This window comes from Symphodus melops, assembly GCF_947650265.1.
Source record: "Symphodus melops genome assembly, chromosome: 13".
Taxonomy (NCBI): Eukaryota; Metazoa; Chordata; class Actinopteri; order Labriformes; family Labridae; genus Symphodus; species Symphodus melops.
In genome coordinates this window covers 1,977,700-2,002,125 of record NC_136703.1, presented here as the reverse complement: position 1 = coordinate 2,002,125, position 24,426 = coordinate 1,977,700, and the positions used below count along the sequence as shown (strand labels likewise).

The 24,426-nt window shown below is 48.3% G+C and overlaps 1 protein-coding gene across 1 annotated transcript; it reads right to left on the bottom strand.

Moving 5' to 3' along the window:
* Positions 1-246: 246 nt before the first annotated feature.
* plxnb1a (plexin b1a) lies at positions 247-24,226 on the bottom strand (the record flags this gene model as incomplete). Its single annotated transcript, XM_079359034.1, is given in 38 exon segments — positions 247-315; positions 465-612; positions 779-939; positions 1,196-1,368; positions 2,343-2,427; positions 2,508-2,611; positions 2,686-2,860; positions 3,247-3,393; positions 3,785-3,851; positions 3,941-4,119; positions 4,233-4,450; positions 4,528-4,628; positions 4,719-4,867; positions 5,806-5,982; positions 6,066-6,308; positions 6,384-6,618; positions 7,324-7,497; positions 7,614-7,750; positions 9,142-9,247; positions 9,332-9,483; positions 11,582-11,751; positions 11,945-12,038; positions 12,980-13,102; positions 13,389-13,487; positions 14,320-15,024; positions 15,998-16,106; positions 16,646-16,754; positions 17,010-17,166; positions 17,499-17,631; positions 17,751-17,851; positions 18,923-19,054; positions 21,584-21,727; positions 21,729-21,767; positions 22,930-23,176; positions 23,363-23,544; positions 23,546-23,971; positions 23,974-24,195; positions 24,197-24,226. Coding segments are annotated over 38 exon segments (6,222 nt in total).
* Between the last annotated feature and the right edge of the window lie 200 nt (positions 24,227-24,426).

Sequence of the window (24,426 nt, the reverse complement as noted above, 5' to 3'; positions counted from 1 at the left end):
GTTGTCTGCAGCAGTGATCCTCTTTAATACAGACGAGACGTTTGAATCCATCAGCAGTGTAATGTTCAGACTCCAGTGTGCAGCAGACAGCAGGAAGTGTAGCGTCTGCTCACAGACCATCCATGCATGGAAGCCTTGCGGGCTCAGTCTACCCTGTCTGCCGCTGACAGATTGTCCTACCCCCCCCCCCCCCCCCCCCAGTGTTTTTCATGCCCGGGGTCAGTGGAGCAACTGGCTGCCATATTCTTACCTCTCCACCATCTGTTTGTAGCGCGGGATGTCTCTGGCGTACAGCAACTTGTTGATTGGAGAGTCCTGTGCACGGAAGACAAAACGCACAGCAGAGGTCACAGAGAGACACTTTACCCGTGCATCACGTGCACAACACAGCGAGAGGACATGTTGTTTTTTAAGACGTGTGTGTCGTTGGCTTGAGGCAGGACGATCTGTCATGCTGAGCTCACCCGTCCCAGTTTGTGGTCAGCGATGGTGCAGGAATCCATGAAGGTCTGAGCGATGACGGACAGCACGGCGTCCACGTGGTCTGAGGTCTGCACGTCAAAGATGAACTGAGGGTTCTTCAGGATGTTGATCCAGAATCGCAGAGGCAGACTTCAAAAGACGAGACAAAGGAGGGTCACTTCCTGAAACCTTCAGATTCAACTGTTGGCTCGCAGTAACGTGACAGCAGAGTCATTTTCAGCGTGCCGCGGCGAGCCAGCAGACGTTAGCCCGCTATCACTAGCATCATCTCGAGCGGCTGCTGCTGCTCACTAACCTGTTGGTTTTCCAGATGTGGATGGTCTCAGGGTCCGTGATGTTGTGCTGCAGCGCCTGCTCGTCCAGCATGTCAAAGAAGTATTTGACAGCCAGAGGTACGGGACGACTGGTGCTGAGGATGGCGGTGAATAAATCATCCACAAACTTCTGCAGCGTGCCCTGAGAGAGCGAGCGAGAGAGAGCGAGAGAGAGAAACATTTACAACTACTTTAAGCTGTTTCTCCTCCTTTCACACAGAACAGATCTCGATGCTCAACAGAAATATTACAGATGAATATTTGATGGCCTCTCGGGAGTGAAGTACAGAAGATCAGCGTAACGGTCGATGAAGGAGGTCACGATGCGGCTGAACATGTTGATTTCTCTCTGGAGGAAACGTGAAGTCACGAAGCGTTTATTTAATCTGAGCTCTCACCTTCATGGAGAGCAGCCGAGTGAGGTAGATCTCGGGGATGGCCTTGGCCCTCTCGCCCCCCCTCTCCCTCACGCTGCCCCGCCTGTGCTTGGGCAGCTCCGACTCCTCGCTGGCCTTGACGAGGTGCCAGAGTCTCACTCCCCCGTCCTCGCCGTCGTCCAGCATGGGCGTCTCTGGTGGGAAAAGGTTTGGATTTAGTGCTTTGATTCTGTTGCAGATGCGTCATGCCCCGTGATCTGAGCTGTGCTTGTGTGGAACCTTTTCAAATAGTCCCCTGTTGGTCGAAAGGAATCATCCACTTTAACTTTTAAAACTCAGAGAGAACTTAAATCCTGCAGTGGGCCCACAAACACTTCTCCTCTTCATGCCATGCAGAAGCACAGTCCTACACTGCCCCCTGCTGGTCATTCAGTGCACCTTTACAACTGCACTTCAGCATGCATAGAAAATATAACTGATACCTTTCCCAAGACGGGATCCAAAGAAAAAAAAAATGGAGCACAGAAATCACGTTAATCAAAATGAATAAAGGCGCAGAGGCTGTCATGAAGAAGATATCGGCTTTACGTTCTTCTCTGAGAGCACCGACCTCCGTTTGAGCTGAAGCGTTGGTTCAGATCAGATTATTCCAAACGTGCAACAATAAGAATAAAAGAAAAAAACAGAGAAGAAAGCAAAATGTAAAAGAAAAAGTAATATGGACAAAGAATGAATGAGATCATACAAACAAGCTTTAAATACTTTCTATATAGATAATAATACATTTTATTAGTAAAGCACTTTAAAGTTTTAACATCTCAAAGTGCTACAGAGTTTAAAAGGATAAAAGTGTTAAAAACATGTAAAACATAAAAAGCAAAAGTTACTTTTCTAATTTAAGTATAAACTTATTTAAACCCACCACTTCTCCTTTCATAAATATCATTAATTTTTGTGAATATAAATATTCACAATATATACACAATACAAAATATTCATCTTAGTCTTAGTTGTGTTTTTATATGAAATATACATTTTACAACACAGCTGAAACATACACGCGTGTGCAAACACACATTCACTTTAACAACTATATATATAAATATTTACATGTGAACATGAGACTTTTACTTGGTTGAGTTTGAGTGTTGATGTGTGTGTGACTCACTCTCTCCCGGCATGTAGTCGTGGCTGTCATGGAGGAGGTGTTTGGCGTTCCTGGGGACGAGGGCGACCGTCGCTCCGTCAGGAACCTGCAGCGAGGTCACACGGTTTAAAACAGCAGCTTCACTCTGTGCACGCTGCACGGACTCTGTGTGACACTCGTGCTCACCTTGTAGTGTTGCAGTGTGTTCAGACGCTTCCATGAGCCTTGGACCACCGATGTCAGGTCCTCGTCTGACAGGATCAGGTGACCGGCTACGCCCGCACGCCACTCTGCAGGAGGAAATGATTGTTTAACCTTGAGTTGAGACAAGCAGCTGCAACACGTGTGTGGAGCGCCATCTCACCCAGGTGTAATGAGTCCACGTGCGGCCGCTGGGAAAAGGAGGTTCCCTTCCACGCTTGCTCCAGAAGTTTCTCCTTCACCTGGGTGATGGTGTCGCAGTCCAGGACTTTGGCGGGTACGGTCTGGTTTATAGCGCCTCCAGTGGCGGCTGCAGCCGGCATCACCACATTCAAGGTCTGCACGGATGAGAAGGGACACTGATTGTGAGGGAGTTATATCATAATCACGAGGTCCCGCCTCTTTTTAAAACAGCTAATTTTCGAAAACTAGCTTGATTCTGAAAGTAGCATCCTCTCCACCGTCTTCAACCGCCCCCTCCCCCTCCTGTGCCCCCTTAAAAGCCACGCCCCCCTCACTGACACAGTGCATGCATGGGATGGAGAGGATTGATTGGTTTATAAAACGTGGTCGAGTGCAGACATTGGTCGAAGTTTTTACGCGTTTACGATCGCTGCAGGTGACGTGACTTTACTCCTACCTTTAAATATTTGAACCTTGCATTGGCTCCCATCCTGTGTGAGTGTGTGTGTGTGTGTGTGTGTGTGTGTGTGTGCGTTCTCACCAGCGTGCGGTACTCCACGTCCTCACGCAGCAGTCGGTTGTCGTTGAGTGTGTACTTGGCCTTTCCGGTCACGGCGTCCACGGGTCCTTTGTCCACCTGGTGCTTGATGGCTCTGAACAGCATGTAGAACGACTCTCCTGCCGATTCCTGGACGAGAAGACGAAGACGGGACATCACAAACCCATGATGTCACTGATCCAAGCAAGCCCATTGGCTCGTCTTAGCAAGCGCAAGCTCCCCTTGGGCTGACTCTAGCATTCCTAATATGGTAAAAGGGGGCGGGGCATATCGAGAACAAAGCCAAACAACTGACCAATTACGAGAGAGCAGGTTTGCGGAAAAAACGTGGGGACCCTTTTTATTTTGATTTTCTCTTTGTGGGAGATTCTGAGCCATGGAGCGGCAGGACATGAAAACATTAGCGAGTATAAAATAAATATATGAACCCCAAAAAGAGCAGAATATGGGACCTTTAAATTAAATCAAAAACAAAAGCTCATTTCATTCTCCGTCTTTTCCAACAGAGCAGCAAACGCACCCTGAGGAAGGTGAAGAGACAGATGGACATCCAGTTTGTCAGGAGCTTCTCCACCACCGACTCCGTCCTACAGAAGAGAAATGTGCGCAGGTCAGCAGACAACATCGGGAACAAAAGGATCGGTATGAGCTGCTGACTGGCTCCGCCCCCTCTCACCTCCTCAGCATCAGTTTGGGGTTCTTGGCCACATACTGTTCCACCAGGTCGTTCAGCAGCGTCTTCAGGATGTCTGTGAAGTACTCCAGTTTACCGTGCAGGGCGACAGTGAGCAGAGACGCCACATAGGCCCGGTCCCGGGGGGAGAAGGTCCGCTGCACCTCCAGAGTGTGAATAAACTACAGAGAGATCGAGGAGAGGGAGATCTGACTCAGAGCCATTTACACGTCGACATGATGCTGCGGCAGGAAGTGAGGCGTTTACTGATGGACTTCCTCCCTGCTGCTCTGACCTTGGTGAGAAAGAGTTTGCTGTTGAGCAGGTTGGACAGCTGAACCAGGCCTTGCTCCACAGTCTGCCGCCTGCTCTCTGGGACGTCCAGATCTCGCCTCAGTGGCGACTCCTGGTGGCCGGGGAAGAAAATACGCTCGGCATAGGCCCGGTAATCCAGGAAGGGAATTCCTGAACCCACCAGATCACTGGACATGTCCATCATCTCGGTCATCAGGTCTGAGGGAGGACAGGTTGAAGGTTTGAGTGTTTGTTTGTTACATTCATGAACTGTTTTTTTTTTTTAAGTGTTGTACCTGTGAACTCCTTCTTACAGCGATCCCTCACACTGGTCTCCAGATTCTCCAGCTGGATCTGAACCTTCTTGTAGTCCCTCATGGCCTGTTTGCTCTTCCTCCTGATTATTCGATTTGTAAAGAACATTTAAGGTCAAGAAACAAACGAACACAAACAAATCTGGCAACAAAACGTCGGCGTAAACGTTTACCTGTAAATGAGCACGATGATGAGAACAATCAGAGCCACGATGGAGGCTCCCACGCCGACTCCCACCTGAGCCTCCAGGGGGAACGTGGACTGAGCCTGCGTGTCGTACTGCACTCTGCCCAGGGAGAAGTTCAGGTTGCCCATTCTCACCTGGGAAACACAAGAGTGGAGTTTAAAAACAGAGCAGGAGGCTTAGCTACGGAACGATTTCAGATGTTTCAGTCATGTGACTCATTTCAGCTCAGTGTGTGGGGACGTGGGTTGGAAACCAGAGGGTCCCGATGAGGACTGAACCTGGACTGGTCTGTTAAGGCTCAAATATACTTGCTGTTGAGCCTCGCGTACGCCTAAACAAGCCGCTGTGTCGCAAACGTTCACGTTCACACACTTGGCGATGTTCCCGGAGGATTCCTCTAGAGGGAGCACGGAGAACATCTGCTGACACGTCATACAGATGTGCGTAGCTTCTGACTTTGATCTAGGAGGTTGTTTTCAAACCGCACTTCCGTGTCTCCAATGTTTTCTCTTCCCGTCTTACGAACAACGCAGCTCTACACTGCCCCCTAGTGGTTCGGTGCATATTGCATCTCGCAGGCATGTAGCGTTCATTTCTGAGCACAACCAACGCTCCAAACAACAAGTCCTTCAACCTGTACGACCGTAGAGGTCGTCTGTCACGTAATACGACCCATAGGAGCCTTTCCTAAATTAGCGCCCCCTACCGGCGACCTGGAGAAATGCCAGTAAATCGCACCGTCACACTGCTTGATGCGCTGACCAAGGTGAGTGATAATTAACTATTCTTTTGGGAAAAAAGTTAGCTAGCTTGGACTTGGGTTAGGGTCAGGGGTCAGACGTCATTCGATGAAAAACACGCATGTACTGGATCGAGGTTATTTATACGTCCGCTAGAGGGCGCTTGACTCTTGCACAAGCAAACAGTGGAGTCGTATAGGATGGAGGACAGGCTGGCTCCAAACCACCGCAGGACACGCGAGGCCGACGTCGTGTTCCCGTGTAGTTAACAGTAAGTAGTACTGTTAGCTGGAGCGGGGACAGTTCACCAGGCTGCACTCATGTTGGCTCACCGTGAACTCCGGCAGACTGTCCACGCCGTCCTGTTTCTTGCTGGATGTCACTAATGGCTGCTGGGCTGGAGGTTCACAGTACAAGTGGTTGTGGGTCAGGGTCTTTACCGAACACACCCCCTCCCCTATCCGAGCCTCCACCTCATGTTTGTAGATGGCTAGATCCAGATTCTCGCCCTAGATGAAAAAAAAAAAAAAAAAAGAAGCTGGGTTGTGAAACACTCTGGGATGCGTCTCATGTTCTTCTTCTCGACACTCACCTCCACAGAGATGATGCTTCCGGGCTTGTGGTGGTACGGCGTGCTGGGGTCGTTCTGGTTGAGCGGGTAGAGCTCGGGGTTGGGTTCGTAGCTGAAGGCTTCGTTCCCCACGCTGCTGAAGTCAAAGTGGAGGCTGTCCAACAGGAAGTGAACTTTGACCCTGGCCCTCCTGGCCTCTTGTCCCACGGCCGGGGTCGGACATGAGATGAGGGAGGAGCTGTTCACCGTGCACAGAGACTCGTACTGAAGGAGCACAGGAACGTTTACAGACTGGTGCAGTTTAAAGGTTTCTCTAAACATGAGAGCGGACACACTCACCTGTTTGACGTGGCAGAGCGTTCCCTCGGGGCAGTCCGCCTCCGGTACGATCCTCCGCCATCTCTTCACGGACGCCAGAAGACTCTGTCGTCTGTTCACGCTCCCCTCTCTCCTCCTCATGCTCCTCCTCCTCCTCCTGGGAGGGAGGGTGTCGGGAGGACTGAGGGTGACTCTCATTTTGGGCTCTTGGACCACATCCAGGTTCTTGCCAGAGACTCTGATGATCCGGCCCCCACTGAAGAAGAAATGAGAGTCAACCAGCCGCCTCATTTCACAGCCTGACGTACCCCGTCTGTTCCTGCAGGGGGCGCCGGAGGAAGCAGACGCCATGCTGGAAATGCTGTCTCAGTCTAACTTGCTGAGGCGGCTTTTAAGCCTCCTGACAAACTGTGACATCATATCCACCTGTCAATCATGTCGGCTACTCGCCTAACTATGAAGGAGATGTATTTGCATTTTCATGTTGGCTTCATTTTTTAACACCAGAGGTTTCAGCTTGGTCCTGATTGACCGGTGTGCATGAAAAAAATAAAACCCTCCAGTAGATGAAGCATGGAATAAGTATATATATATATATATATATATATATATATATATATATATACACATAAAGATCTGCACACCAAATAGATCATTTGTTCATCGGTGACGTTGCAGCCTCTCCTCAGATTGTTGTTGAGTCTCCATCTTAAATAAACATTCACACGATCGACTTCTTATCAGGTACTAAAAACAAAGGAAGGTGTATTATTACCGACTCTTATCATGTGGGTCCAAGTCCATGACCTACTTTATTACAACAGTGGTTGTTTCTTACAGTTTTTCCCTCCCTGACGTTTATGTCAATTAAATATGGACGCTTTCAAGAAGTTCTTCTTTTACAAAAAAAAAAAAAAAACATTTCTCCTGTGTTGCAGTTTTTAACACGTGTGAGAACTACCTGAGAAAGCTTTTGGACGGAGCAGCCATGGTGATGTTGGGGTTTGGGGTGTAATGATACACCAAACCATGTAGATGGCGCTCTGCCCCTCCAAACCGCACAGTGATCCGGTGCTCTCCCGTCCTGTTGCTGCCTCTGGACAGACAGCGGATCTGATCCTCCTGGATGTTCAGCCTGAGCACAAGACGTTTGCACTTTTTAAACCACTTTAAGACATTTCAACAAAATAGAGACGATTACAGAGGTAAAATCAGTCGTCTTCATTCGTAGTCATTTTTAGAGACACTCACACCAAACACGGCACTCCTCCGATCAGGACGCTGACTTCACTCGGGTGGCCCGTCCTCAGTCTGCGGCCTCTGATGGTGAGAGCCGAGCCCCCCGCCTTGGGCCCTCTCTGCGGGAAGATGCTGCTGAGTACAGGATCCTGGTGATGAAGAGGAGGAGGAAGAGGAGGAAGAAGAAGGGTGAAAGATGAATGAATAAAAGTGAAATCAATAATCCAATACGGAGCGTGTGATTTATTGTGAAGATAAAAGAGCCAGCAGGGCATTCTGGGAAAGACTGGAGGGCTGCCTCACAGCCAGCCTGTCGTAAAGCAATTAATTAGCTTGTCGCTCGGGCCAATTAATTAAGGCTGTCGTCAAAGCTACAATCCTTTTACTGCCACGTAAATAAGGAGGCGTGTTCCTTCACCGCGTCACTTATATTTAACGAGGAAGAGTTTGGAGAGCGGGGAGCGGGTGTGATAAACAAACCTCGCAGACCTCGCACAGCTCCGACGCGTGTCACAGACGATGACTGCGAGTGCTCCCCTCTCTCTCTCTCTCTCTCTCTCTCCTAATGAGGACTCACAGGAGGAGTTTGAGAAGGACTCCAGAGCGGCTCACCCTGTCAGCGCCCAGCAGCCATCACGGCGCTCTCATATTCACAGCTGAACCAAACTCAGAGTAAGTGCTGCTTGTGATCCGGGTGTGAAAATACCCAGGAGACATCTTTGTTTTCTCCATGCTTGTTTGCTCGCTCCAGCGTGAGAGCACTCGCTTCAAGGGTGGAGCAGGTTTACAAAAACAGCTGCTTTCTGCAGGAACTGATCCCCCCCCGATGTTCTCTGATTAACTTTGTGTTTCGTCTTTTTAGTGGCTCCAGGTTTGAGCTGTAAGAAGCCCATGAAGGGGCCTCAGCTGACTCAGTGAAGGGTTTAGTCCGCACGTTGTAAAAAAAAAACCCTCCCAGAGTACGGTGTTTAAATATTAAAACTGTCATGTAAAATTCAGACGTGCTGTGTTTTCACTCCTGAAGTAAAGCTGGAGGGGGAGACACAAACCAACACGACCCCTCAGGCTGCTGCAAAACACTGCAGCTAACGCTCCACAATATATAACACTCCTTTTCTTTCACATCTTTAAGCAATACCCGTTTAATTGTTATTATTGTTATTTCTATTTGTAGCTTTTAGCAACGTCTGGATTTATTTTGATTTTCCAGCCTTTTGTAAAAATCTGTCCACGGACAACAAATGAAAATGAGCCTTTTTGGCTAACTCTGGTATATTTACAGAAATGTTTTTTTTTCTAATATGCATCGTCCCTTTAAAATAAAAATGAAAGTTTGAGGAAGGTTTTCTGAACAGTGATCTATGTAAAAAGAGATTTCAGCCGTCAAAAGCAGTTTTCATCAGCAGGTATGACATCAACAAACTCACGTAGGAGCCTTTTAGAAAAACAACAAGATGTTTGTGTTTTATCCATTTAAAAAGCTTGATGCATTCAAAGTCGCCACATGCACGAGGGCTGTTTTTATGTCTGATGATTTCACCTGGAAGCTGAAGAGCTGAGCTGACAGTCCGAGCCCTCCTCCCCTCACTTTGACTGACGCCTGACCGCTCTTCTCGCCGCCGCTGCTCGTCGTCTCACAAACGATCCTGCGACACAAAAAACACGCGAGCTCGTTAAAAGAGGTGAAGCTGGGCGGAAGCAGTTCATGATGGACGGCAGCGATGACTCGCCTGGAGGAGACTTCGTATCTGCTGTGGATGACGCCGCAGGGGACTCCGGCCACCGTCACCGAGTTCTGGATGTCTTCAGCTCTCTGACCCAGATTAGAGCCTGAAATGGTCACCACTGTCCCGCCCTCCACGGGACCTGAAACAGGGTCCAACTGGAACACAGAAATATAAATAATAAATTTAACAAGACTGAGTCATATTAGGTCTGAGTATCAGCAGATGTGCAGCGCTGCTGTTGTTGAAAACACCATGTTTGTCAGATAGAGGAAAACCTCGCTTTGAATGAACATATCTGTAGCTCTTTTCATGAGTACATGCAGTCCTGAAAATAACTTGATAATCATCAGGACTGCACTTTAGCTCACTCTGACTTTCTGCAAAAAAGTCTCGAAGGCTGGAGGAGAAACTCCAGAGAAAGTCAGAGAGGAGAGTGAAGCCTGCTGAGATCTATAAGACAACTACAAATTAAGCTGGAAATAAAAAATAAAAAAAACACACCATACGACCATCTTATGAAGTAAATATATCTCACGATTTAAGTCCAAAACATGCACGGAAAACAAAACCACGCATGGAAAACAAAACCATGTGATTTCGTCGGCAGGCGAGACGATCATAAGGGTGTCTTTATACGTCTTAAGGAAAAATCAATCAGCTGCAGCTCATGTTCTCACTACACTAAGAAAGTGAAGCACATTACAACCAGTCTGTAAATCAGTGCACTGGCTTCCCGTCTGCTCCTCTGATGCTTAAAATCGGATTACTCGTCTAGAAAACACTAAATGGTATCAGGTCGACTTGAAGCCGCGAAGCCTCCGGCATCTTCCGCATGCAGAAGGTCGCCTCAGATCTCCCCACTCTCTTCTGAGAGGCTCCCGGGCCAAAACTACCCCCCGGGTCCCCTCCCAATCAGCGGCTGTACTCCGAGCCCCTCACCCCCGTCTCTCAGACGCCCTCTGGAGGAAACTCATTTCGCTATCCGCGATCTTATTCTTTGGTCCTCTGCCCTCAGCTCATGACCACAGGCCTCTGCTTCCGACTCAGCTCGCTCTTCCTCTTCACCAGGTCAGTGAGACGCCGCATGCGATCCGCCGTCAATCTCACGATCAGATAAGAGTCAGCCGGAGATACCTGAACTCCTTCAGCTCTCTAGCTGTTAAAACACCTGAGGTCAACTTTCCCCCATACATAATTATTTAATTAATTTAACTCAAACTTTCCTTTGTTTGATTTTTTTGGGGGGGAGTTTTACCTTCTAAAGCATCTTTAAGATTCCTTCTTGGTTGTACTGTCTAACTTTCTGTTTACCTTGTGAAGCCTTTTAAAATGCAATTCTATAATGAAGCATGTGTGTCTATGCTCGTCTGAAATGTGCACATGACACATACAGTATACTTGAGTTTTAAACCAGACTTTACCTCCCTGGATCTCTGCATGTGACCTCTGACCTCTGCACACTCTCTCTCACTCCAGTCTCTGGAGTCTGCGTGTTCTCCCCGTGCACGCAGTCCAAACACATGCTGGTTAGGTGGACTGGTGGCTCTACCTTCCCTGCAGCTATCAATGTGAGTGTGACTGGAAGCAGTCCAGGGTGTAACCCCGCCTCCAGCACACCTGCCACGCTGAACGCAATGAGCCGTTTTGATAACAAATGGATGGATGCACGTTGACGTCTTCCCGCTAAATGTAGCATGTTAGCATTGTAGACACGCTTCAGTTTTACATTTCAGTGTTAGCATATTGCAGGATGTTATTTGTCGCTGTAGATTTTGTTAATGTGGTGTAAAAGTTCCCCAACATGTCTGAGGGGACATAACCTGCTGCTGTTTGTACCAACATGGCCGACTACAGCTCTTTAAAACATGTCCATACATTTATATCCTTCTTAAGCACTTTGTATTGGATCAGTTTTTGCCATATAAACACATTTCCCCTGCCTTTAAACTAATAACATGAAGATGACAGTTCACATTATGTCTGACAGGGACGTTTTCCAGCACAGAGGAGCAGATGCACAACCTCCTCCTCCTCCTCCTCGTCCTGTTTCCTGCCTTTTCTTTCTAAGCAAAATACTGAAACCCTGGAGAGACTTTCACTAAGATAAGATAATCCTTTATTCGTCTCACAAACGGAGAAATTTACTGTTACAGCAGCAAAGCAGAAGAAAATGAAAGAAAATTAAATTATCTAAAAATGTAAAAAAAAAAAAAAAAGTAAAAAAGAGGCAGTAGAATGGTGAAGGATTCTTACAAAGTGGATGACGGGTGCAGGACAGGTCTGCAGGATCTTGTCGCTGCAGGAGTCCTGGTACACACACTGGGAGCGGGCAGAACCTCCGCACCAAACGCAGCCGTACTTCGGGTCGGCGGTGCGACACCGGCTGCAGTCTGAGCGACCCACTGAGCAGTTAAAGAGAGTCACTGAAACAGGAGAGAGAGAGAGAGGACATCAGGGACGGCTGTGGCTCAGTCGAGGGTTCGATCACCAGCTCCTGCAGCAACACGTCCGATGTGTCGTTGAGCAAGACACTTCACTCTAAAAGGCTTTCTCTGCCATGAATGAATGAACCAGAACTTCTCAGGCGGAGAGCGGCAGGATAGAGACACGTCTCACCGTCGAGATCCTCGGGGCTGTCGATGAGGAAGAAGTTCCTTCTCCTCACGTTGATCTTGGCTGGATATTCCTCCATGAAAGCAGAATAGGCATACTGAAACATAAACAAACACAAGCATCACTGCTGACGGACGATATCAGCTGATCAGATGCACGCTCATGCCCGGCAGGTCCAGATGGAGTCAAACTATCGACTTTAAAAGCTCAAATAAAATACAGCGAGGAAACAGGCGGCGCATAATGAAGAGTGGCAGATTATAGATTTCTGTGAAGACGGCATGCCTCGGCTTCAGTGCTGTTGGTTACGGCCTTCCTGCTGTCATTGATTTCCTCCGACTTTGTGTCATTATGAATGAAACCAGATAACTCACTTGATTGGATCCTTTTTATACACTTTACTTCCTCTCTGCTGCAGCCGTACGCTTCCTATTGTCCGTTTCTTTTATTGTTGGAGAAAAGTGCAACACGAACAGAGGATTTACCTACAAGAACGGTTACTATAGTAACGGCAGGTGGAGCCGACCCCCAGCACACTTTTAATTATTCACTCCTGTTTAATAAATGTTGTAGAGTTTTTATTTTTTTAAAAAGAGCAGAAACGTTTGTTTCCAGATGTGACGGCCCGCCTGCCTCTAAAAGGCCCCGACACGCCAATCAAAAGGGAGAGAAGTGCGAGCGCCGTCTGTGGCGTGGCCATAAAGTTGCACCAGAACAGCACAGACGACCACGTACGCTCCCCCCACTTCACATCTGTGATACTGACTCTCTGTCATTTTTAAATCTCATCTGTTTTTAAAGTGGCATGTTCAGCCAGTCTCATAAATCCACCGCATCCTGTAAATCTGTCTTTTTAATGTTACTGACGTTTCTTTGCTGTTTTGATCTCTGCTTTGGCTGTTTTAAAAAGGTGCCTTTAAATAAAATGCGTTGTTATTATAAAGTCCTGTAGTGCCTGTGGTTGGATGTATGTTTGATATCACTCCAGGCCTGAGCCAGCTGGGAACTACAAATCCCTGCTCAGGGTCTTTTACTGACCTGGTGCGGCTGGCAGGTGATCAAGAAGACGGAGGGTCGTGTAGTATCCAGCTCCACGGAGGCGTCCACCACCACAGACTCGTCCTCCACGTCCAGCACACACTCGTAGTCCAAACTCTCATCCTGAGCAAGACGGAAAACAGAGGACGGGACCAGATCAGCGTTTAGTCATCGACTGACTCCAGCTTGTCCCTCACTGGAGACAGTCAGGACTCACACACACACCCACACACCCACACACCCACACACACACACACACACACACACACACACACACACACACACACACACACACACACACACACACACACACACACACACACACACACACACACACACACACACACACACACACAGGACACACTGTTTGAATGTGTGTTCGTCCTTTTTGATTGGATGGCTTCGTTACCTGAAACAGGTGGAGGTGTCGTCCCACCAGAGAGATCTTTCTCTCCACGTTGACGGGGAGGAGAGAAGAGTCCTGGATGTTCTCCACACACGGACATTCCTGACGACACATCACGAGCCGTTATTTAAAGAGAAAACTTTCTATTTACACCTGGAGAAAAAGATCAACCAGGTGAAATCAACCCTGAAGTGCCTGCAGACGACTCGACGTGAAGAACTTACATCACGTTATTTTATGTGTGACAGACTTGGACTTGATCGTTCATGGTTACAGACTGAATATGTGCACGTTACTCCACTTATTTTGTATTTTTACACAAATGTCGTTGAACTAAAGAAGTCGTTTTTTTTTTAACTAGTCCAAATGCATCCATGTCTAAACTTCAAGATGAAAGAAGCTATCCCATCCTCAACATAGTCCAGCAAAAAGAAAAATGCAAACATGTCATGAAACATTAAAAAAACAAATCGACAAAAAGAAAAATGCAAACATGTCATGAAAAAAGTGTGAAAATCACTAAATCAAAAACACACAACAGAATGGATGTGAATAAAAACATGGAGGGAGCAGACTGCAGAGTGCGTGTTCTGCATGAGTGAAACGTTATTATCTGACGGCCCGACAGTGACGGGAGGAGGAGGAGCTGCCCGTATCTTTCACTACATTGATTGGATGTTGGTCGTTTGTTGACAGCAGAGCTAATAAAGTAAATCAGTGTTTCTGACTGTGGGATGTGCACTTTGTAGCTCTGTGTGGATGTTTGATTTAAGAAGTAGAAGTGTTACTGTTTTAGATGAAATCTTTTTGGAAACCACTCTGATTTATTTGTGTTTTAAATACAGAAGAAGGTTTGACCTTGAAGTCGTTTCTCATGGTCAGGAGGACTCGAGTGGATATCTAAGCTAGCTGCGCACGCTGCTTCTGCACTCACCCGAACATACAAGTCAGCCGGAGAATCTGATTGGTAGTTTGCTGCCGACTCGGAGTCGGGCTCGATTACTGTTTCGGGGGATTGCGTGTAGGTGACGGACTTTTCAGGAACACGAGCTGAACCTGCAGCAGAGTCCACGTGCGTCTCTTCCTCCGGGTCGCCCCGCTCGTCTTTTCCTTCAGCATCACTGACGGACAGGAGGGAGGCCGTGGAGCTCACACCAGAGGAGGAGCTCGCTGCTTCACCAGAGGGCTCTGTGAACCTCAGCTCAGGGTCGAGTCGGCCTCTAGTGCTGCTGGGTAACGTAGTGCGGGGAGAGGTATCCCAGGTTCCGGTCACATTCTCCTTCAAAGGACCCCTCGTGGTGCCTTTGTTTCCTTCTGTAGTTTCCTCCACATAAAAAGGGGATTCTTCATGGGGGGTGATGTCGGCTTGGACGGTGGTGGCCCGGCCGAGGAGCTGCAGGAAGGGGGAGGTGGTGGCGAGCGTGAGGAGTGAGGTGGGCTCAGCATCAGGAGCGGCGGGTGTCGTCGCTGTGCTGGCTGTTGTTGGAGGGACAGCTGCTGTGGTGGGGGGAGGTGTCTCTGTGGGAGGTGGCTGTGTTGTTGTTGTTGTTGTTGTTGTTGTTGTTGTTGTTGTTGTAGCAGCTTGGACAGTGGGAGGTAACGGGGTGGAGGGTGGGACGGTGGGTGTTGGCGGTTGGAACTTGATGATGAAAAAGCAAAAAAAAAAAGTGGAGGAATGGGGAAGACAAGAAAAAAAAGGCAGGAGGACATATTTAAGATCAAATAAAAGAGCATGCAGAAAACAATAAACAGAACTGGACTGAAAAAGACAAAACACAACTCAAATGAAATACCCGGTGAATGCACAGACCGACATGAAAAAGCTCTGCAGAACAGACTAATGCAGTCTGACACAACAGGTCTGCAACCCTCCCGTCATGAAGGTTGAAATGTAATAAATGTCTCTGATTCTCCATGATGGTCGGCGTGGAAGCTGCTTTTCAAAGAGCGGTGAATGCAAACATAGGAAATGTTTCGTTCAGCAAATTAAACTTTTCCATTTAAAGGAGCAGTATGTCACTCTGCCCCCTTAGTGTTTAAAATGAGTACTGTAGTCTAAACTCTAATCATCACAGAGAGCTGTCTGGCTCCGCCCCCTCCTCTCACACAGGTCAGCATGTGGTGGACACTGTAGCTTCAGTGTTTAGCCAGCTCTGCATGTGGTGGACACTGTAGCTTCAGTGTTTAGCCAGCTCTGCATGTGGTGGACACTGTAGCTTCAGTGTTTAGCCAGCTCTGCATGTGGTGGACACTGTAGCTTCAGTGTTTAGCCAGCTCTGCATGGGTCTGTAAAGCTTTCTGCGTTCTAACCTCTCTCCATGTTTCATCTCCAACATTGATCCTAGTTTGAGCAGCTTTCTGCTGCTGGAGCTTATTAGAAACATGCAGAGGCTTTTTAGCTCGGGTACAATCACTTCTATCTGAAGCAGTTCCACTGCCCGCTTCCATCGCTGCAACACCTGTTCACCTGATAACTGCTCTCATATCTGGCAAACCCAGGGGCGTCCAAAACGGCCTTCAAAGCCCCGCCTACCTTCTCTGGTCCAATCAGATCCAGAGCATTCAGGAGCAGAATCTAAAGTCCAACCTTTTCACACTCAGAGATGACTCACGTGTTGGTTGTAGATTGTGACTCCTTGGCTGCAGGTGTGTTTGTGTGTGCAGACGTGCTGATGGATACACCAGTTACACCCCCAGCGACTGCTCACACACCCTTGGCATCTGGCACACATACACACACACACACACACACACACACACACACGGGGAGAACGAGCGCAGGAACAAAACATAAAAACAGAACATGTTAAATTTTTAAAAGCACTCACAGAGAACATTGTTATCTACTGTTGTCTCTGCACATCCAGGTATCCTGCTCACTGGTTTGGACTTCTGCAGAAACTACAGATGAAAATGAGAAGCTGACTTTCTCCGACACATTGGATGTTGTTAAGAGCTGGATGTGTTAAATGCACATGTGCATTTAAACGGCAAGATTTCCCACGGCACACGGTGGGACGCTTCCCGTGCATTGAGGGAGACCTTCATATCAACAGAGCAAAAACTATCACACCTAGATTCAGAAAAGCTGACTTCTGCAGACGCTTGATCAAGAAAAATCATGAAATCTCTACTGAAGACAAGTTGAGCATGACATGTTTTCATGCTCCTATTTCTGTGTTTCTAACTTGCAAACAAGTGAAAGGCACGTTACTTATTCGATGGACATAAATGTGGCTTTGATAAGGAGAAGTACTCACGGCCTGCGTCCGGACAGCTGCTGCACCAGGCTGCAGTTGTAGAAGGTGAACTCGCTTTCTGCCACCGTCACGTTTGTGAAGCGCAGCGACAAGGTCACCATCACAAAATCTGCGACCATAAAAAGCACAAGAGATCAACTCTAAATGTTCTCGACCATGTCAACAACCTCTCAAAGCATCCTGCTCTTTTAAACCCAGTGAACCCTGAACAGCAGCTCCTGTGCTGGTTGTGTTGCACTCAGTGAAATGCTAAACTGGAAATGTTTTCTTCTAGTTGACTTGTTCAGTGCTACTTTTGGATGATGATGTGAAAAAAGTTCGGCCACCGGCTGCAGCGGCTGATGAAATGCGTTCAGACGCTCACCGTCTCCTTGACCAATCGGGGGCAGACTGCTGGCATCGGGCGTGGAGCAAGTCACGCCTGTGTTCGTGAGCGAGGCGGGCGTTTCCGTGTTGTGAAAGACGCACGAGTAAGCCTCTCCTTTACCCAGACTGGGGAGGCCTTCCACTGACACTGTGATCTGAGGAGAGCGAGAGAGAGAGAGAGCGAGAGAGAGAGAGAGAGAGAGAGAGCGAGAGAGATAGAGAGATAGAGATAGAGAGATAGAGAGAGAGAGATAGAGAGAGAGAGATAGAGAGAGAGATAGAGAGAGAGAGAGAGAGAGAGAGAGAGATAGAGAGAGAGAGATAGAGAGAGAGAGATAGAGAGAGAGAGAGAGAGAGAGAGAGAGAGAGAGAGAGAGAGAGAGAGAGAGAGAGAGAGAGAGAGAGAGAGAGAGAGAGAGTTTTAGAGTCTAAACAAGACAAACACAGTTTCTTGTTGTTGTGCATTCCTCTCTTCCCCCTGCATTACATCAGTTTCCTCCCCGCGGCTGATGTTGTACATGCTGAGGTCCTGGATGCCGAGGCACTGCTGCGTCTGGTTGAAGCTCCACAGCCACTGACCCTGCTCAGATCCTCGCTGGCACTCCTCGCGCTGACCACACCTTGAACGTCCCAGAGGAGAGGAGAGAGAGAGAGACAAACAAACGGTCAACAACTCTGGAACGCACTCGCAGCAGCCACGCCTTCTTCTTTCTGCTCGTTTTAAAAGAAGCCGACTCACCGGCCCTCCAGCACACACCAGCCACAGTACGGGTCTCTGACAGACAGACAGGACTGACAGTCCAGGTGGTCTCCACATTCTGCCACGGGACGCTTCTCCACCTGGAGGTTACAGATGATGGACGGTTTGTTATTGGAGCAACAATGTGAAACACAGAACATTTCAAACATATACAACATCTCCAATTTCCCTCTGGATCAATAAAGTATCTATCTCTATCTACCACACAAGAGCTGCTCACTCAACTAGCCTCTAGTAGCAATTAGCTACCAACATTTCTGATATCTTTCAACCAATCAGATATATTTCAGAAAAAATAGTGCAGTTTGTCGGATGTTTTGTGAACCTGAGACGGTGCAGAAAATATGGCAGAAGAGAAAATAAAAAGTGTTTGAAACAAGGCACACACGCTCATGATGACCCGCTGGACACAGCTCCGCGGTCCACCTTCAGGTCCCGGCCCACGAGTTGAGAACCACAGCTCTAAGTCACACGCTGTTGTTCTCTAAATGTCGGCCTGCCGTGTGTTTGTTCTGTGGATTCAAGCGTCGATTAAACTTCCACCTCGGCGGGTCGGAAGTGTGGCCAACAGGAGCGCGAGGAAAACAAAAGGAGAAATCCATCTCAGACGCTCTTTTGTTATGAATCGGCGCTTTACAATCCACTGACAGATTGATTGAAGCATATTATTGTGTATTGTCTTTTCTGGATATGTTAAACACACCTGCAGGCTGCAGCTCTGCATTCAGACTGTGAACGTCCACCATCATTTATCAGCACCTCCGGCTGCCCACGCTCTCTCTCTGGAGGGAGCGTGCCAACACAATGAAGGCCACTTTCTCTGATCAATAGCATTGTTGTGTCTGACCTCACACCTCCTGCCCACTGTTGTACTCGTCACAGTGGGCTTTGTGACCTTTGACCTCAGCAGCCAGCTGGCCTTCTCGTGGAGCGAGACGCAGCTTGAGGAAGTACGAGAGGCTGACACACTGACAGATGATAAAATGTCTGACAGTGAATGACGAGACACGCTCGCTCTTGTGTTCGGAGACATCTGGGTGAGCGGTCAGACTCAATCAAACCGCCACGGCTGTTTGTGATTGGTTGGAGGATCAAACACATGAATAATATCTTGATATAAGATTCTCTTAAATCAAGGTCTCTGGACTCACAGTGGTCTTGGTCATGATGTAGATGTTTGCTCCGTTCTTGTCCAGTGACAGGTCGCTGTTGATGGGCGAGTTTGGCTGCATCGTTATCGTCTCATAGACCTCCACGCGGCCGTCCTGCTGGCCCAGGTAGACCTGAAGAGAACACACACTTCATGAATCAATAATCAGAGTATTTGTCAAGTACAAACAGCCAATAGTACTGCTGATGTATTCAGAGACACTGGTGTGTTCCCAACCCTGCAGGAGGAAAAACAAGGAAAGAAGCAGAAAGAATATCGTCAGCCTGCGAGTCCGACACAAATCCAATCACGGCTGTGCAGGATCGCAGCAGAAGTGGCCGTGAATGTGATTATGGAAGAGTCAAATCCAATATGAAGCGCAGGAAGACACCTCTGGCTCGAGTGATTCCCAGGCCTTCAAACTCTCATGTTACCTCCTTGCTAACGAGGTTAGCCGCTCACTTGATCACTGGGAGCGGAGTGGAGAATCTGTTGTCCCATTAAGACGCTGCACTCAAAACATTACGGAAAGCAGCTCGGTGATGCTGTTTGTCCTTTATGCAGTTCTGACGTTCTGCAGATGATGTGATGCTGTATTTAGGCGTCTAATATGTTCGACAGGTGTATGGGAAGTTCAGCTTGACCTGCAGGACTTCACATGACTTCCAAAAGACTCACACTAACCTGAAACAAATGTCAGGGAAAAGAAGCTAATTAGCTTTGTTAGCGCAACAAAATTCAGCTCAGTTACAAATATGAAGATGAGACTGAGGTCGGGCTACATTAATGAATTTATTGCTGCACAACGGGTGTATTTATTAACGTGTGCATCTAACAGATGCATGTATGTGCAAAACAAAGTAGAATCCATGCATACAGGTGTCTACTGCTAACGTGCTACCGCTATCCCTGGCTAGACTTTTAGGGGTTAATCAATTAATGATAGATTTGTCAGCTGCACATATAGTCAGAGAAATTTGATTTTTACTTCACTGCTCGGGCAATGGCCAATGATTTAACTATCAACTAGCTGGACATGCTAACAGTGTAAGCCATCACCTACCCGCTAAGTTAGATACACAGCTGTCTATCTATCTATCTATCTATCTATCTATCTATCTATCTATCTAATGAACATTTGAAATCATGACACTGTGTGCCTGTGGTCCAGCGGTGTGCTAACAGTAATGCGTGCTGAGACACAGACATGCACCTGACCCGCAGCTCCACCTCATCCACTCATTCTGACACTTCAGATTCAGGAATGCGTTGGCAATGTGACGTGTGTTGGAGCTGACGAGGCAGAACTGTGCTGTCTGTGTGTGTGTGTGTGTGTGTGTGTGTGTGTGTGTGCCTGAGTGAGACACACACACACACACACACACACACACACACACACGATGCTCTCACGGATGTAACGTGTCGGCACAAAGTCGTGTGACCGCAGAGTTTCGTTAAGACGCTGCTGCAGAATCTCACCGTGTGAAGGTCGCGTGTTTCAGCTAAGCTAAGTTTAGCATCTTCAACCTTCATATTCAACAGAGTGACGATGTAACTTTCAGAAAGAAGGAGTGAGTACGTGACACTTTGACCCGATAGACAGACCGTCTGAGACACACTGGTATGGAGTCTCAAATGAGCTATCAATGTAGGGCTCACACACACACACACACACACACACACACACACACACACACACACACACACACACACACACACACACACACACACACACACACACACACACACACACACACACACACACACACACACACACACACACACACACACACACACACACACACACACACACACACACACACACACACACACACACACACACACACACACACACACACACACACACACACACACACACACACACACACACGTGTATCTGGATTCTGTGGAATTTGTCCTGCTGTGATACGATAATCCTGTTACATTAGCTTACTTCAGACGGCGCTGCTTTGATCTGCTACCTAACAGCAGCGCTCACACGTCGCGCTCTCTCTCTCTGTGTTACACACAAAAACACGCGTGTGCAGAAAATGACCTCCTACATGACAAAGACTTTCAGCACAGTGATGTCAACATGTGTTTGTAAAGGACGGACACACAGCAGGTTTTGGCGTCCTGTGTTGTGAACAGTTTTCCAGACATTAAAACATTAACCTGAAAAGAGAGATTGGTTTCCAACAGTCACAAACCGTAGCCTGCAGAACAAAAAGGAAATGTTTCAGGCATGGGATCATTCTGCTCGTCTGTGTGTGTTGGAAAACTGTGAGTGCAGGAATGACTGGAATCTGCCAGGATGCATTCGCAAAGCAATCCTTTTGGTATTATGGGAACTGGTAAAGACTCTGCTGGGGCTTTTTTTGGATTGCAAGGTGTGTTTGCGTTCCTGGAAAATGATTCACACACGTCCTTAGAAGGAGCAGGCGGTATCAGACATGGGGGGCGGGGCTGTGAGGGATCACATGCTCCTGTACACGTCGAGGGGAGAAACTGCCTTAATAGGATATTGCTTCATAATGTAAAAAATTCCATGAATCACAGTTCTCAATGTTGCATTGGTGATGTATTCAGGGCGTCTTCCTGGTTCCCACCTGGTGCATGCTGGGACAGGCCTGAAGTAAACTGACACAGAAAAGAAAGCTACCTTATGCAGAGTCCCTTTGGAGTCTCCCAGGAAGGCGATGCTGTGTCCGTCTCGGACGCTGACGGCCACAGCGGTAAGACGGGCAGCTGACGTCTGCCACACGGCTTTCCCTTCCAGCGGCTCTCGGCTCGCCATTGGACTGGGGGGTGTGGTCGGAGCCACAGGGATAGGCCTTTAGAGTATTCTGTGAGAGAACATCAAATCAACAGCAGGGAGATTGATCAGTTTGAGCAAAACATTTTTACTCACTTTGAGAAGCTGACGGAAATTCAGAGCGGAAAACTTTATCGACTGTCCTATCAAAACAAAAAGGAAAGCGCCCAAACCAAGTAAATCTTTCAAATATGATATCAGGAAGCACGCTGATACTTCTACACCTGTGATTGGCCATTATTAGCGATGACACCTGGTGAATGAAACATCTGTCATGCAGTAAATACAGCTAAAGGAAATGCATCCACTGTCAACACTCGGATGACGTTAAAGTGTCCCACACTTAAGATGATCAAAAATGCTTCTGCACGTCTTCTTCCAATTAGTCTTCCATTCTTTCCCTTTGTTGCCTCCGAGCGTTTGAATCCTCTTAATTCAGTGTAAGAGGATTGCTCAGTAGATTAAAGTCGACTCATAAGAAACAGGTTTGGCAAACAACAAACTCCAAATCAGCGGAGCCGGAGCTCAAAGACTCACTTCGAGCTCTGGCTCCAGATAATTGGCACTAAAGGGGGAAGCAGCGACAGCAATCAGCCTCTCAGTTATTATTTGATTCTTTGTGTCTGTCACTTTGTGTGCTTGTCTTTCTGTTCCCATGTATCCAACCCAGCCTCTCTCTCTCTCTCTCTCTCTCTCTCCTCTTATGTCAGTGGGTTTCAAAAGGCCTCCTTGTCAGAGCTCATTAAGCAGCAGTCCAGCTGATCCTGAGTTAGTTTGGTTTATTGATCCCTAACGATCCCATTAAATGGCTCTGAGGGCTGGCAGGACCCGAGTGGCTGCAGGAGGGGGGGGGGTCACTGTAGGGCTGCAGCTGGGTGAAGCTTCTCCTGGGGCATCTGGGAGCTCTTCAACGTGAGCCTCATTATAAGACTGCCTTTACTTCTTCCTCTCATTCAATCTTTATGCCGGCGATCCCACTTATCCCTCGTGATTGTTCTCCGCTTTGTTTCGCCTCTCTGTGACTTCGCCGAGACGATAAACTTCTCCGACCACGAGAGACTCATTTCAGAGAGAATGTTAAAGGCAAAATAATTGTTTTCGAAGACTTTAACTCGAAAAATACTTCCCTCTTCTTTCGTCAGAGAAAAGGTCAGAATCAATCAGGACTGATGTTTAAAGACGTGTGTTCGTACCATGGGCAGGATGGCACAGCTGGATTTGACCTCGTATTCTATGTAGGCGACCTCCCCTCGTCCCTCCACCCGGCCGTCCTGGGTGTAGCAGAGGTCACGGGTGGAGTCGATGTGTCTGTCGAGCTCATCCAGCGGGTACACGCACAGCGCCGAGGCCTCCGGGAGATTGTTGTTGGCCGAGCCCACATGGGTGGAGAAGACTCCCAGCAGGTCCTCGCCCTCTTGGTCCACACCTTGGCCCACCTGGAACAACAAAGACTTTTCTCAGAGACAGTCACACACATTCAGCACCAGTTTAACTTTTCATCTTGAAACCAGTTCATTAAATTTGTGCATCCAATGGGGGTACTGGCATATTTTAGTACCACATATCTGGACTGTAACCGGGGTTTGTTGTCCATATTAGACCTCAAGGTCTAAAAAGGTACCTGGGGCAGCCTGGAGATGGTTGAACGTCCTGGAGGGAGACGAAGGCGATCTGCAGACAAGAGGGACTTCCACATAGGAATAGTACGATGTGTCGTCCACGCACACTCTGGCTGCATAGGTCCGATACTCCCTGGACACTGACTTGATGTCACGTCGGTAAAACAGGAAGTACACGTACGTGCGTCGAAGTGAACGCTTTGACAAAATGGTGGTCATATTCGGACAAGCGCCCAGCCACAGCGAGCTTGGCCGTCTCCTCGTAGGAAAAGACGGGTTCTGATGAGAGGTGGCGAGTGGAGATGGGCGGATGGCTGGCGGTGTAGCCCCGGCCCACGTACATCACCGTCCTTTCCCCTCCGTGAAGTCCCACCACCAACCCCACGGTGGAGACGGTCGGGTCGTTGGCAGCCACATACTGCGTGTCCACGGGCCTCTCGGTGGAGAAGAGAACCTTCTTGATGGAGGCCAGGCTGCGTTTCTGACAGGTGCCCTGGTGGATGCTGCCACAGGTGATCAGCTCCAGCGCCTTCGGATCCACCAGCAGTAGCTTGTTATGGTTGCTGGTCGTCCGGGCCTGTGGACAGTTAAACTCCGTGACCGGGGGGGAGGCAGTCCCTTGCTGTCACTCACTGGACCGGTCGCTTGCTCCTGCTCCAGGCGGAGTCCATCCGATCCGTCCAGCTGGAAGAGGTGGTCCCTGGCCCCCAAATACACGGTTCCCAGAGAGGGGTCTGGGTGCAGCACCAGGTGCTGGAATTCAGTGTCATTCCGGGTGAAGCGAGGATAGGAGCGACCACGGACTGGGACGAAGATGATGTGCACGAGGAGGAAGAGCAGGGGTGCATTTCAGAGTCTTCCCATGTAGCATGGCAAATATTCTGAGGAAAGAGAAGTGGAGTTAGTGTGAGGAACAAGCCGAGGTTATTAGGTATTATTAATAACAGGCATCATGACGTTTGAGTATCGCACTGAAATCAGCCAAATGGACGTGACGATCAGAGTTTGAATAATCAGGGAATCAGCACCAAGACACTGGAGTGTGTGGCCAAGACACTGGAGTGTGGTGAT